This window comes from Lynx canadensis, chromosome D1 (assembly GCF_007474595.2).
Source record: "Lynx canadensis isolate LIC74 chromosome D1, mLynCan4.pri.v2, whole genome shotgun sequence".
Taxonomy (NCBI): Eukaryota; Metazoa; Chordata; class Mammalia; order Carnivora; family Felidae; genus Lynx; species Lynx canadensis.
The window spans coordinates 43,246,350-43,262,067 of NC_044312.2; the positions used below are offsets into that span (position 1 = coordinate 43,246,350).

Genomic DNA, 15,718 nt, shown 5'->3' on the forward strand with positions numbered 1-15,718 from the left:
TTATAAAGTACAGGTTTCTTTTAGCGTTGTGCAATTTTTTTTTTTTCAAATGTAGTTGTCTCTAATCACTCAAGGGAAATAAAGAATTATTGACTAAAGGTTTTTATCTCTTACTCTTTTAATCTTTGTGAAAATGAAGTGTTTAAAAAATTCATACTCACCAGGTTCCACAGATCCTCTGATTGTTCCAATTACATTATAAATCCTTGTAATTTTATTGGTGTTATGAACATCCATTCTAACCTTCCTAGGATTACAAAGGGAATAAATTACTTCACGTAGAGCATTATGTCTAACAGTTTTGTTCCAACGTTTAATTATGAAAAATCTCAAAATTACAGAAAACTCTAATAAGTCAATGAATTCCCATACATCCACAACCTAAATTCTATAATCATTAATATTCTTGATGTGTGAAATTTGCAAATGGTTAATGTATTTTACTCCTAAGTACTTAAGCATGCTTGAAGTCAGATTTTGAAAATAGAATGTCAATATTTTTTATTACTCCTCCCACAAAGCTATATTGTTAATAAAGTCCAAAATACTTATTCAAAATGTCTTGGATATTCATTCTAAACTTTGTAAGTATACTGTATGAATTACAAAAATAAGACAGCCAATTATGTGTTAAAGAACAAATAAGCATTTTTTAAGTAGGTCTTCGTATTTACATTAATTCCTGCTGGTGAGTAACTTTCTTCAAGGTTATTGACCTTTCTTCAAGGTTATTCAGTCAGTACATTGTTAAATAGCTGGCTGAGAGCTGCCAAAAAGAAACATGGCAAATTTGGGAAGGAAATAGGAATTTGGGAAGCACCTGCTAAAATGCACAAGACAACTGTATGATGAAACTTTTCTAGCCCATCACTGTTGATTCTGATTTGGGCCAGCGTTTTAAATATCCGTTCATGAAATACAACTTCCCAAATTATAACTCAAAGGAAAATTCAATCAAGCTCAAATAGAAAAACAAACAAACAAAAAAGCCATTCACATTTTATGAACCCAAAATGATATGGGAAAATGCTGAGCCATTTTTTTCAGAAGTAAACAAAATAAATCTTTATCCTTGGGGGGTGGGGTAGATAGAGGAATCTCAGCAGTTTCTAATTTATGTTTATTTATGAATGGAGGAATTAAGAGGTTGTCAAAACCTTTACATTGCTAACTGCAGATTCTGGTTTTTCCCCACCAGAAGTATATTGTGTTTCTGAATGCATATTCAGATAAAAAAATATTTTTAAATGTTCATTTAAAATATCAAATAGATGAAAACTAATAGCAAAAAAGCAGAAACACTTTTAGCATGTATATCTAAAAATAGAAGCCCAAGATTAGTAAGAAACCCCAAGCCATTGATACTATGTCATTAAATGAAGAAAATACAAATGTTACAAATGAGGAATGAGGAAAAAAAATCTATTCAAAAAAAATTTTTTTAATGTGTATTTATTTTTGAGAGAGACAGAGACAGAATGCGAGTGGGCTAGGGGCAGAGAGGAGGGAGACAATGAATCTAAAGCAGGCTCCAGGCTCCAAGCTGTCAACACAGGGCCCGACTTGGGGCTCGAACCCATGAACTGTGAGAACATGACCTGAGCCGAAGTCGGACGCTCAACTGACTGAGCCACCCAGGCACCCCAGAAAAAAAAAATCTATTTTAATTAAAACCTGAAAATAGACTATCCACATATTTAATCCTTAAGTCTTCCTAGTTTTAATACCATTGACTCCAGAAGTTTCTAAAAGAATATCCATTTGTCCTACTATCACTTCAAATTCATAATGTTCAAAAAAAAAAAAAAATGAATGACAATGTAAGCCCCACATGGGAGGGAATTTTGCCTGTTTTGTGCACTGCTGAATAGTACCTAGGTTATAGTATATGTTCAATAAATATTTGTGAAATGAATGAATAAACTCCTTTAAGGAAAAAGCAAGAAAGGCCTTAGCTCATCCATCAATTACCTCTGCCTATCACTGTCTTTGATTAGAAGATTTCACAACTCTGTAGAGATTGAGGTTAATTTGTAGAAACAATACATCGACTGAAACACCCAATCTGTCTAGTGAATATTTAGTTCATTCCTTCAGAGTGGAAGAAACAAGTTTTTCTGCTATTGAGTAATGTACTTTCATTTCAGCATTCTGTTTTTGTATCATTGAATTTTCCTTTGAACCATCTTAAACTCTTTTGCGGCTTCCTTATTAATGAATTAAATGAAATATTTGACACATGTTCATTTTATATCTGTAGGAGAATTATAGTTTTACTTAAAAAAATCATCCTTTAGCATTTTTGGAAGTTCCATTGAGATGTGCAATAGATTCACCTCACAGATTCACCTCATAAACCCAGACATGTCTTCTTTTGGCTCTGAGGTAAATCAGAAGCAGTGACAGAATTTTAACTCTGCTGATGATCTGTATCTCCAACTTTTTAAAAATTATACTTTATCTTTTTTTAAGTAAGCTCTATGCCCATCGTGGGACCTGAACTCATGACCCGTGATCAAAAAGTCTCCTGCTCTACTGATTAAGCCAGCCAGGTGCCACTCTAGCTTTTTTTATTATTAAGTTTTTTTTTTTTTTTAATTCCAGTATAGTTAACATATGGTGTTATATTAGCTTCAGGCATACAATATACAGTGATTTAACAATTCTGTACATTACTTGGTGTTCATCATGATGAGTGTACTCTTTAACCCCATCACCTGTTTCATCCATTCTCCCCAAACTACCTCCCCTCTGGTAACTATCAGTTTGTTCTCTATAGTTAAGTCTGTTCCTTGGTTTGTCTCTTTTTTGTGCATCTCTAACTATATACTCTTTTTCCTACTAATTGCGTGTTTTGGGTTTTTTTGTACGTGTTTTTTAAAAATGTATTTATTTAAATTCAAGTTACTTAATATACTGTATAGTATTCGTTTCAGGATTTCAGGAGTAGAACCCATTGATTCATCACTTGCATGTAACACCCAGTGCTCATCCCAACAAGTGCCTCCTTAATGCCCGTCATCTGTTTAGCCCATCCTCCCACCCATCTCCCCCTCCAGGAATGTGGTTTCATGTCTTGTCACTCGGTAATCTCTGTAAATGGATTAATAGATTGTCAAGGGCTCTTCTGGGTGAGAAATGACAGAGAATCTAGACGGCTTATCTGAGTGAAAAGTGACGTTGAATATCTGTAAATAGATTGTCAAGAACTCTTCTGGGTGAAAAATGACAGAGATTTTTATTTGTGTATTTGTTCATTTTGAGCTCAAATCAATTAATAATTTTGTGCCCATGGTGAAGAATAGCTTTTTGATATCTAGACAAGGGGATTTGTATGCTTATGATTTACTCTTGAACTACAATTATAGAACTGAAGCTGTAGGTTTTCTGTGTTCTCTGTGTCATCATGTTTCTGTTTCTAAATCAGAAAGGCCTTTGTTGGGGCACCTGGATAGCTTAGTTGGTTGAGTGTCTGACTTTTGATTTTGGCTCAGGTCTTGGTCCTTAGTCATGGGATCAAGGCCTGCATCAGGCTCCATGCTGAGAATGGAGCCTGTTTGAGATTCTCTCTCTCTCCCTCTGCCCTTCTTCCCTGCTCACACTCAATAAACAAATAGCCTTTATCTTTCATTGTGTATGTTAGGTTTTCCTGCTGCTGTTAAGGTATTAATAAATTAGATAATAAACTCTCTTATATTAAAGTAACTCTGCTCTAAGTTATAAAGATAAATAAGCACTTAAAGTATTTCTAAAATTCCCATAAAATAAAATATTAAACTTCTAATACCTTAAAAGTTCTGGAGAAAAATTCTTACAAAAACTAAAAACCACTAAGAATCCAATTTCACATTGTTATGGTAACGTGTTACCAAACAAGACTGATTTTATTAAAAAGAGCTATATGTTCTCTGATTTATCAGTGTTCTATCTCCCTTTCTTTTTCAGGCAAATCAAGCTACTTCAAGTTGTAATCATGCCATGTTGTTTCACAACTCTACCCAAGATGATCTCTTTAAACTGCAATTTCCTTCCTGCCTTGATCCAGTGTTCAACTTAACCTTTCTGTATAACTTAAGCTCAATGAACAAATATTCTGTGATCACTCCTCTACAATAGTGCATGTGAGAATGATAATGCATTGAGCCTTACCATAGTTATGTGCTTACCCTACATAGTAGGTGAGCAGTATATGTTACCCTCCTTTGTCTCCTCTCTTGTACTCCTTCCCTTAAGGCAACTTTCAAAATGTTATACATTTGAAATACTGGGTTATCTGAAACATTGTTCTAAAACTTAAGGTGAAAAAGGAAGTTAAATGTTAAACACTAAACTCAAATTTAGTCATGTTTAAGACTTTATAAAACAAATGTTCTGATATCACTATAAGAATAATAATTCAGTACATCACTCTGTAAGTACTTCTTTTTTTCAATTTTTAAAAAATGTTTATTTATTGATTTTGAGAGAGGAAGAGACAGCATGAGCTAATGGGGAGGGGCAGAGAGAGAATCCCAAGCAGGCTCCACGCCTAGCACAGAGCTCAAGGCGGGGCTCGTTCTCTCAAACTGTGAGATCATGACCTGAGCCAAAATCCAACGTTGGAGCCACCCAAGCACCCCTGTAAGTATCAATTGTTCACTATAAAAATGAGAAAAAGACAAGCAAAAGCTACCTGGCAGAACAGTTATCTTGACATTTTTCCATTAAACATATAAAACTTTTCCAGTCTATTAAAGTAATATAAAATTACCTGAAGGAATCATGCCCTGCAAAGCCAGGCCCAATGTTGTAATCCACATTAAGACTTCCCTTCCAGCTGTCATCTGGTGGAGCAGTTCCTCCCATGTGACTGTCGAGAGAAAATGAAAATGACAGAAAGAAGGCTGACGTCACAGTTTCTTAGAAGAAATCATGAAGTCTGACAATGAGATATTTCATCATACATTTAACAAATATTTATTGAGCTAGGTACTGCTAACGTTCCCTCTCCTTGGGGAACTGACATTTTACCGAGAAAGCCATAATTGAGATAAAGTATTTAATATGTTTGTGATAAGACAGCTTAAGGAAAAAGATAGGGAGAGGAAATGAGAAGCATCGGCCTCTTTACTTTTGACTAGTGAAGACTTAAGATTAAGAAATACTGAAAATACTGACTTCAGCTCAGGTCATGATCTCATGATTTGTGAATTCGAGACCCACCACAGGCTCTGGGCTGACAGCCTGGAGCCTAGAGCCTGCTTCGGATTCTGTGTCTTTCTCTGCCCCTCCCCCACTCGTGCTCGAAAATAAACAAACATTAAAGATTTTTTTTTTAAGAAATACTGAAAATAGGAAATTCATGACTGTGTTAAGGAGAATAAATTAATTTCTAGAGGCGCTGATTATCTAGTAGGTACTCATAAAGCAATCACTAATTGTATTGGTATAAACATCTTAAAAAAAAAAAAGTCTGGATGTTTGTAAAAGAACATCAGTAACAGAATGCAAGAATAGCAAACATTAATTAAATATTTACTGTATTCTAGATACTTCATTACTTGATCTCATCTCCTCCTCCTAAAAACTCTATCAGGGAGAAACAATTACTATCCTCATTTCACAGACAAGGAAACTGAATCAGAGAAAGATTAAGTAGCTGGTCCAAGTTCACAAATCTAATAAGTAGTGGACATTATAATATTTTTAAAATACAGGTCAGGTATAAACACCAAATTAATACCTAAGAAAATCCAACTACTTGAAAAATTTCCAATCAGTATTTTTCTATCTTTGGACAGTTTTGCACTTGAGACTTTCATTTGTAGTAAACTAATAGTTTCTTGCCATTTCTTGCTGTGCTCTGTTATTCCTACTTCAGAAGAATCTTGACACAAGACTTTTCTTTTTTTTAACTCATTTTCCTACTATGTTTCCTGAATTTTTACTTAAAAAAATTTTAGTGAGATATAAGTGACACATAACATTGGTTTCAGGTGTACAACCAGACTTAACTTTCAACATAATTAGATTACATTGATTTTAGATGAGAAAATGGACATATTAGGACAACATATCTTAATCTATCCAATTAAAAAAACATACCGTAACAATACTTCTGCATCATTATACCCAATAGGATGTACAGGGATCTTGGGGATTCCCACTCCTTCTTTGACATCAAGTCTAAAAGTGTACTCTGCAGAAATCAATAAGGTAAATTGAAAATAACTGAAGAATCTGAGCCAAGGGTATAAAGAAATTTCTTTTATTACTATTGCAGATCTATTACATGTTTGAAGTTATATCAAAAACTGAAAGTTCTCTCCAAGCCAATGATTGTTTTGCCTAACATGGCCTATTTTATTCAACAGTAAGAAACTAAATCATTTATATTTTAATGTAAAATCAATCATTGAGATTAAAAATTTCCAAATTTGTTTTGACACTTCATGTATTTCTCTTGAATTTTAGAAGAATATTTTATTTCTTCAAGGATATCTTGAATCCTTCTTAAAGAAGCCTCAGTTAACCAATTGCCTGGAAAATGTGTCCCAAATTCTGAAACTAGATATAACTGAAAAAAAATTAAAGGGAACTTATGAGATCTTGGGAAAAATAAAGATCCTATTCAAATAGTAATACAATATTCTCTTTAAAGGAAGACTGAAACCTATGGTCAGACTTACAACCTCACTGGGACTTTGGCTTCCAGCCAAAATAGTTGTACAGCACTAAAACACCCATCTTAGAAACAAAGGAAGGTTTCAATCAAATGACATCAGGGGCGCCTGGGTGGCGCAGTCAGTTAAGCGTCCGACTTCAGCCAGGTCACGATCTCGCGGTCCGTGAGTTCGAGCCCCGCGTCAGGCTCTGGGCTGATGGCTCAGAGCCTGGAGCCTGTTTCCGATTCTGTGTCTTCCTCTCTCTCTGCCCCTCCCCCGTTCATGCTCTGTCTCTCTCTGTCCCAAAAATAAATAAACATTGAAAAAAAAAAATGACATCAGATTCCACCTTGACAAACTAGAAAAGAAGAGCAAATGAGGCAAAAATAAGCAGGGAAAGGACATAATAAAGATCAGAGCAGAAAAGTAAGAAATATGAAATAGAAAAATGGTAGCAATTATTAATAAAATCCAAAGCCGGTGCTTTGAGAATATCAATAAAGCTGATCAACCTTTAGCAAGACAGTTCAGGAAAAAAAGAAAAAAAAATTGCCACAATCAGGAATAAAGAACAGCATACTTGTACATGTATGTACACACACACACACACACACACACACAGACCGAGAAGATTATGAACAACTCTATTAAATTTAACAACTTAGATGAAATGGACAAAATCCTTAGGAGACAAACTACCAAAGCTCACTCAAGAATAAATGGACAACCTAACTAGCCACATATCTGTTTAAAAAATTGAATTTGTAGTTAAAAACATTCCTATAAAACAAAACTTCAGGCCCAGATATATTTGCTAGGGAGTTCTACTGAATGTTTACAGGCAAAAATCAAACCCATTATATATAAACTCCTTTTTAAAAAAAGATGAAATAGTTCCCAACTCATCCCATGAGGCCAACATTACTCTGAAACCAAAATGAGATAGAAATACACAAGAAAATAAATCCATAGGCCAATACTCCTCATGAAAGATATTCTTAACAAAAGGATAATGCACTGTGTTCAAGTAGAGTTTATCCCAGGATGGCAGGGTTGGTTTAACATTCAAAAGTTTACGAGTATAACTTAACAAAATTAATAGAACTTATTATCATCTCAAGACTCGGTAAAAGCATTTGACAAAATCCATTGTACATTCCTAGGTAAATGTGCTAAGATAAAGGCTCTTAGCACATTAGAAGTAAACTTCCTGACAAACCTGACAACTTTTGTCAACCTGACAAAAAACATCGATAAAAAATATCTACAGCAATATCAGACTTAAGAAGAAAACACTGGATTTTTTTTCTCCTTGAGGCAGGAGCAAAGGGAAAGGTATCTCCTCTAAACAACTTTTTTCAGCAGTGTAGGAGAGGTACTAGCCAGTATACTAAAAAGCAAAAGGCATCCATACTGGAAACAAAGAAATAAAATGTATTCTCAGAAAACATGATCATCTGTGTAAAGACTGATAGTATCTACAGAAATCTGCTAGAACTACTAAGTTTAACAAGTTTGCAGGACACAAGATCAATGTATTTCTTCTAGAAATACAAAGCATTTCTATTTACTAGCAATAAGTGTATGGACATTGAAATTTAAAATGTGTTTTTAAAAGGCATAAAACTAGAAAATGCATATGGATAAATGTGAAAGACAGGATCTGTACAATAAAACTACAAACATGCTGAGATAAATAATACCTAAGTAATCGAAGAGTTGTGTCATGTGCATAGATCAAAATATTTAGTATCTTCTAAAATGTCAATTCTACCCAAACTGACATATAGATTTAATTCAATCTCAAATTCCCAGGAGCGTTTTCAGTGGAAATAAGCTTGTTCTAAAATTCACATGGAAAGGACCTAGAATGGCCCCAAAACTTTGGGGAAAAAAAAAAAAAGTAAGTTGGAGGATTCTCTATTAGAATGTAAAATCAAAAAGACTGACCAAACTAAATGTAGCAAGGGTATAGTAACTGGAATACTCACACACTGATGCTAGGGTGTAAAATGGTACAACCACTTTGGAAAACAATTTGAAAATTTCTTCAAAGGTTAAATATGCATCATATTATCCAGCCATTGCATTTCTATAGATTTATCCATGAGAACTAAAAGCATATGTACATGTAAAGACTTCTATACAACTGTTCATAGTAGCTTTATATACAGGAGTCCCTAAACTAAAAACAATCCAAATATCCATCAACAAATAAATGAATAAACAAGCTATAGTGTATTCAGTGAAATACTACATAGCATAAAAAAGAATGAAATATTGACACAGACGTAAATGTGGATGGATCTCAAAATAATTATGCCGACAGAAAGCAGATCAGTGATTGCCTAGGAATTGGCAAGGAGTGGGTGAGGAAGGGTTGAGAGGAAAGCATTACAAAGAGATAAGTGAAAACTCTGGGATAATGGATCTGTTCATTATCTTAATTGTGGAGGTAGTTACACAGATGTCAAAACGTTTTACATTTTACATATTAAACAACATCAAAAACTTATTGGTATTTAAAAAAAATACAAATGTATCATCTAAAGAAGGATAAAATCAGTAAGCAATTCAGAAAACCAAAGTCCTAGTTTGGTAAAAGCAATGTTACTTTGGGTATGGGGACCTGTGGTTCTGGACCTCTATTAAAAGTAGAGAGAGGGGTACCTGGGTGGCTCAGTCGGTTAAGCGTCCAGCTTCAGCTCAGGTCATGATCTAACAGTTCGTGGGTTCAAGCCCCACTTTGGGCTCTGTGCTGATAGCCCAGAACCTGGAGCCTGCTTTGGATTCTGTGTCTACGTCTCTCTCTGCCCCTCCCCTGCTCTCACTCTGTCACTGTGTCTCTCAAAAATAAATAAACATTAAAAAAAAAATTAAAAAAAAAAAAAGTAGAGAGAAATTGAGGTGCCTGGGTGGCTCAGTAGGTTGAGCAGCTGACTTTGGCTCAGGTCATGATCTCTGAGCTCATGATCTTCATGAGCTTGAGCCCCCCATTGGGCTCTCTGCTGACACCTTGGAGCCTGGAGCCTGATTTAGATTCTGTGTCTCCCTCTCTCTCTCTCTGCCCCTCCCCTGCTTGTGCCCCATCTCTCTCTCAAAAAAAAAAAAAAAAAAAAAAAAAAATTTAAAGAGAAATTCAACCACCCTTCCCTCTCCATGTCCACACCTCATGGAAATTTGAAACAAAAGTAACACAAGGGAGGGGGGCCTGGGTGGCTCAGTCAGTTGAGTGCCAACTTTGGCTTGGGTCATGATCTCATGGTTCATGGGTTCAAGCCCCACGTCAGGCTCTGTGCTGACAGCTCAGAGCCTGGAGGCTGCTTTGCATTCTGTGTCTCTCTCTCTCTGCTCTCCACCCCTCTCCCCCCACTGCTCTCCCAAAAATAAACAAACATTAAAAAAATAAAAATTTAAAAATTAAAAAAAAAAGTAATACGAGGGAAAGGTTTTTGAATTCCTAGCAACAGTAATCCAAAACATTACAATTACATACAGTTTTAAGGTTATCCTATAGATGTTTGCTTTTATGTCTTCTAAAAGGGCAAGTAATATTTTTGTAAAAATAGGTGGACCATGACAGGCCCATCCATTACCTTTAGCTGGATAGCCTGGAGTGAGCGGGTCACCAGCACCATTCAAATTTAACACATTCCCTCTCTGCACTGCAGTTCCAGGAAGGTTCCATCCTTTAGGATATGGCTGTACCCCAGGGGCAAAGTAGTCAGCTGGATCGGAGTACAAGATGATGCCTATGGCTCCTGCTAACATGGCATTTTTAACCTGCAGGGGCAATGTGCAAACCATAAAGTAGTACTGGCAAATTAATTCATCTAGGTGAAAATCAATTTAACAATGTAAGGAAACTTAAGGCACTGCTTTCTGTCATGCTGTTACACATTCAATCCTTTATGTCTTGAATACAATTTCTCCCCTGGGAGAGCAAACAACTCTCATTTACTCTATACAACTCCAAATAAGTGACTGTCTCTTCTTTTAAACATTCCGATTGTCCCTAAAACCACAAAATTAATGTCTCCCTTCTTTCTGCCTCTTCTATTTTGTACACATCTCTGTTACAGGATGGGCCATAGTATTTTAAATATCTTTAAAATATCTTTCTCCCCTGCTAGACTGAGGGTGGTTTTAGAAAAGGGACCATGTCTTAATTCACTTTTAACTACCCGCCCTCCAAGTCTGGCACATCATACAAATATTTGTAGAACTAAACTAATTTAAAGTTCTATACAAAATAGTTGTAGTGTGTGAAAAATTGCCCATCGTGTTCTGTAAACATTTTTTAACAATCCAAACTGACCACAAACAGGAAAACCTTTCCAAGCAAGATTCTGAATTCTTCACTATCAGAAGTATTATAGCAAAAGATAGATAACCATCAGTCTTGATTAACTAAAACACATTCCAATATTCAGAAATCATTCTTACAATATGAATGTGAATGAAATCTGTCACAACTTTTTTGAAGGCAATTTGATGATGGCTTTCAAAATTTTGAAAGAACATACATGTTGATTCAGCCATTCAATTTCTAGGAATCTATACTACAAAAGTCTTTACCTAAATGTTCCAGTGTTTATGGACAAAGATGTTCACAATGTAATTATTTGTAATAGTAATAAATTCAAGCCAAGCATCTGTCAACACGGGAATAGTTAAACTGCTTATCAAGTCTTATGCATGCATAATACTTATATAAAGTATTATGCACCTATCTAGAATGAGATATTTACTTAATAAGAAGCCAGGTATTTGTAATTAGCTAAGTACCAGTCACTATCGTAAGTGCTTTCAAACAAAATAATTTCATCTCAGTAAGCATTCTAAAGTGATAGCACTAATTTCACTTTATATACGAGGAAACATTGGCAGAGAAAGGTTAAATAACTTGCTTGCAGTAAAAGATCTAGAAAACAGCCTAGACTAGACCCCATGTGGTATGGATCTAGAGTCCTAGACTCTTAGCCACACATTATACAACTTTCAATGCGTTAGCTTAGAGGAATACCTTTGTATTATAACTGAGTGAAAAAGTAAAGCTACATATACTGTATGATCCTATCTTTATTAAAAAATGTATAATATATGTAAAATTAGTACATACAAAAAGATATTTATATTCATATTTCACAGAATTCATATATTCTAAGAAAAGCTGTTACGATTGATCATGTCTGGGCAAGGAAACTGAGTAATGCAAGGAAGTTTTAATTTTTCAGCTTACATACAAAATTTCCTTCAAAATTTTTTGAAAAGCAGATTTTGTTTCTATAATAAAAGTAATTTCCCTTTCTTGATGTGGGAGGTTAACAAAAAAACGGGATTTCCTATGCTACCATGGCCAATAGGGGGAAAAACTTTTAATATGTATATTGAGGTAATTCTGGAAAACATGACACAAGCTGATCATTTACATTTACAAGATACATACTATCCTCTTCCCTCTAGAAAAGCAAATGATACAATACTTTATTTCCTCTGAAGATTTTTCCATATCTTGCAATAACAATCTTTCCACTGCAATTGATGTTCATCTCTCTTTCCAGTTTGAAAAAATCTTCAGTACGAGCATAGTTCACATATATAAGATCTCCCTGTAAGGAAAATTAAAAAAAAAAAAAATTAAATATGTAATACTGCTATAATTAAAGAGAAAACCAAACAATAAGTTTGCTCCACCATACCACATCATCAAAAGTTAACTTTCGTGATTTGGGCTTAATAAACAGATCCATGCTAATTCTGTATAAGTTTTTAGAAAATATTTCAATACTTTGAGAAGTTAAAAAAAAAAAAAAGCCAATATGTTACACTTTAACCAGTGTGTTCTGTTTTGAAGAGATTATCAGCATACACTGGGCCACAGGAAATAAATGTCATGTTATTTTTAATTTTTTTTTAATGTTTGTTTTTGAGAGAGAGAGACAAAGACAGAGCGTCAGTGGGGGAGGGGCAGAGAGCGAGAGGGAGACACAGAATCTGAAACAGGCTCCAGGCTCTGAGCTGTCAGCACAGAGCCCCATACGGGGCTCAAACTCAGGAACAGCGAGATCATGACCTAGGCTGAAGTTGGACCCTTAACCAACTGAGCCACCCAGGCACCCCAGTTAAAGTCATTTTAAAAATCCCAGCTATGTTTTAAACAATCCCATTTATAATTACACCAAAAATAATAAAATACCTAGGAATAAATCTAACCAAGGAGTTGGAAGACTTTTACCGCCCAAAACTGTAAAATACTGATAAAAGAAACCGAAGATGACACAGAAGAATGAAGACACTCCATGCTCATAGACTGGAAAAATATTAAAATACTACCCTAAGCAATCTACAGATTCAATGCAATCTCTATCAAAATACCAACAGCCTTGTCACAGAACTACAAAAAATAATACTAAAATTTGTATGGAACCACAGAAGACCTGGAATAACCAAACTAAGCATGAGGAGAACAACAAAGCTGGAGGAATCATAATCCTAAATTTCAAGATATACTACATCAAGACAGCATGGTACTGGCATGCAAACAGACATACAGATCAATGGAGCAGAATAGAGGCCAGAAATAAACCCACACTTACATAGTCAATTAATCTATGACAAAGGAGGCAAAAATGTCAAGACAGTCTCTTCAATAGATGGTGCTAGGAAAAATGGACAACTATATGCAAAAGAATGAAACCAAGATACTTTCTTACACCACACACAAAAATAAACTAAATAAGGATTAAAGACCTAAATGTGAGACCTGAAACCATAAAGCCCATAAAAGAAAGCATAGGGAGTAATTTCTTTGGCATTAGCCTTAACAATATATTTCTAGATATGTCTCCTTGGGCAAGGGAAACAAAAGCAAAAATAAACCATTGGGACTTCATCAAAATAAAAAGCTTTTGCACAGTTAATAAAACCATAAACAAAAACTAAAAAGGGTGAAGATAGTTATAAGTGATATATCCAGTAAGGGATTAATATCCAAAATATGTAAAGACCTTATACAACTCTATACCAAAAAATAAATACATACATACATCATCTGATTAAAATGGGCAAAAGACTTGATAGACAATTTTCCAAAGAACACATACAGATGGGCAACAGACTCATGAAAACATTCTCAACATTACTAATCATCAGGGAATTGCAAATCAAAACCATAATGAGATATTACCTCATATGTGTCAGATATGGCTAGTATCAAAAAAATGAGAAATAACAAGTGTTCACAAAAGGAAAAAGAAATCCTCAGGTACCATCAGTGGGAATGTAAATTGGTACAACCACTGTGGAAAATAGCATGGAAGTTCCTCAAAAAATTAAAAACAGAAATACCATATGATCCAGTAATTATACTACTGGGTATTTACCCAAAGAAAACAAAACCCGTAATTCAAAGAAATACATGCACCCTTATGTTTACTGAGTCATTATTCACAAGAGCCACGGTATGGAAGCAGCCCAAGTGTCCACTGACAGATGAACATTATATATAAATGTGTGTGTGTGTATATATATAATGAAACATTACTTAGCCAGAAAAAGGAATGAGATCTTGCCATTTGCAATAACATGGATAGACCTATAGGGTATTATGTTAAGAGAATTCAGAGAAAGACAAATACCATATGATTTCACTTACATGCAGAATTTAAACAAAAATGAACAAACAAACAGACTCACACACAGACAACAAACCGACGGTTGCCAGAGAGGAGATGGATGGGGGATGGGTGAAATAAAGGGGATTTTTAAAAGAAAAAAGAAATCCCAACCGTGTTTAATTTTCAAGTATAGTATTAAGTTAATAACTTCTGTGGTGTAATCTATAAATCTATGACAAAGACTATGAACAAAGGAAAAAAGCTTGTAAAAAACATCTACTGACATTACTGAATTAAAGATATGTTCAGTAGCTTGTCATTTCAGAGTGGCATCCACTTCATCAGGCTCTGATTTTTATGTATTTCTCTTTTTTTTTCTTTTTCTTAAACTATTTTTACACAGGGTGCTCATAGCACTGAATCTCAAAGTATGGATCATGTATGATTCGCCTTTTCTCCTTAGTTTTAGTCCTCAACATAGGCTTTAAATAACAAAGGGAGGTTTAAAGAGTTTAGTAAAAAAAAAAAAAAAAAAAAAAAAAAAAAAGTCTTATTTTACCTCTGGCATGCCTTGGGCTGAGAAAGCATTATATGGTGGAACAATGTTTGCAACATTCTCATATCCATCTGGTGGTGGCTCAAGGTATGATGTATTGAAAATCTAGTGAGAATCGAAACACATGAAGTTGGAGAGAAATATTCCAGATTTTCCCCACTATCAAGATTAAGCATTCTGAAACTAGATTCAATAATTAAACAGGTAAATTCTACTGGCAACAATGAAAAAGAGCTTTATCATTATTATTGCCTTCAAAATAGTAGCAACTCTGCAAATTAATGTCATCTCAGGTGACTAGAAATTCCTATACAAAAACAGGGCTTTGAAGGTGGCATCCTCATGGTTCTCCTCCTCCTTTTCCAGTGACTCCTTTTCTTTCAATTCCATGTAAATAATATTTTCTGTGTTTTATCCCCAGTCCACTGTCTGCCTCATTTTATACTCCCTTCCCGTAAGATTTCATTGACTCTCAAAGTTTTAACCTTAACCAATATACTTATAATACCCATATTTCCAGACTTGTATTTTTAAGGGCCAGATGGTTATTTCAGATTGGATGTCCAAACTCAGTATGTCAAAGTTTGAATTTATTATCTCTCACCCCAGGCTGACTTCTGGTTTGGCATTCCCTGCGATTACCAGCAGCATCAGTAGCCAGCAACCCATTCCCAACACTAGGAGTCACCCTGAACTCTGTCTTCATCTCCTGCCTCCAGTCAATCACTAATCAATTCCTACTAATATTGCTTTCTAACTGTTTCTTAGATCATCCCTCTTCCTCATTCCTGCTAACATCCTGATTCAGGGAATCATCATTTTTCACCTGGACTATTAACTTAAGACTCCAATTTGAATTTCTTGCCTAGTCAAGGTCTAATCTGAAGACAGCCTAAACT

General features: G+C 34.9%; 1 protein-coding gene across 1 annotated transcript in view; it reads right to left on the bottom strand.

The window, feature by feature from the left end:
- The window catches only part of NAALAD2 (N-acetylated alpha-linked acidic dipeptidase 2), a 61,073-nt gene that overhangs the window by 33,215 nt on the left and 12,140 nt on the right, over positions 1 to 15,718 (bottom strand). The window contains exons 4-9 of the mRNA XM_030330944.1: positions 14,823 to 14,924; positions 12,131 to 12,256; positions 10,241 to 10,427; positions 6,085 to 6,178; positions 4,751 to 4,849; positions 162 to 247 (exon numbers count right to left, since the gene is read on the bottom strand). Of these exons, the coding sequence (XP_030186804.1) occupies positions 162 to 247; positions 4,751 to 4,849; positions 6,085 to 6,178; positions 10,241 to 10,427; positions 12,131 to 12,256; positions 14,823 to 14,924 (694 nt within the window). The remainder of the gene's footprint in view (positions 1 to 161; positions 248 to 4,750; positions 4,850 to 6,084; positions 6,179 to 10,240; positions 10,428 to 12,130; positions 12,257 to 14,822; positions 14,925 to 15,718) is intronic.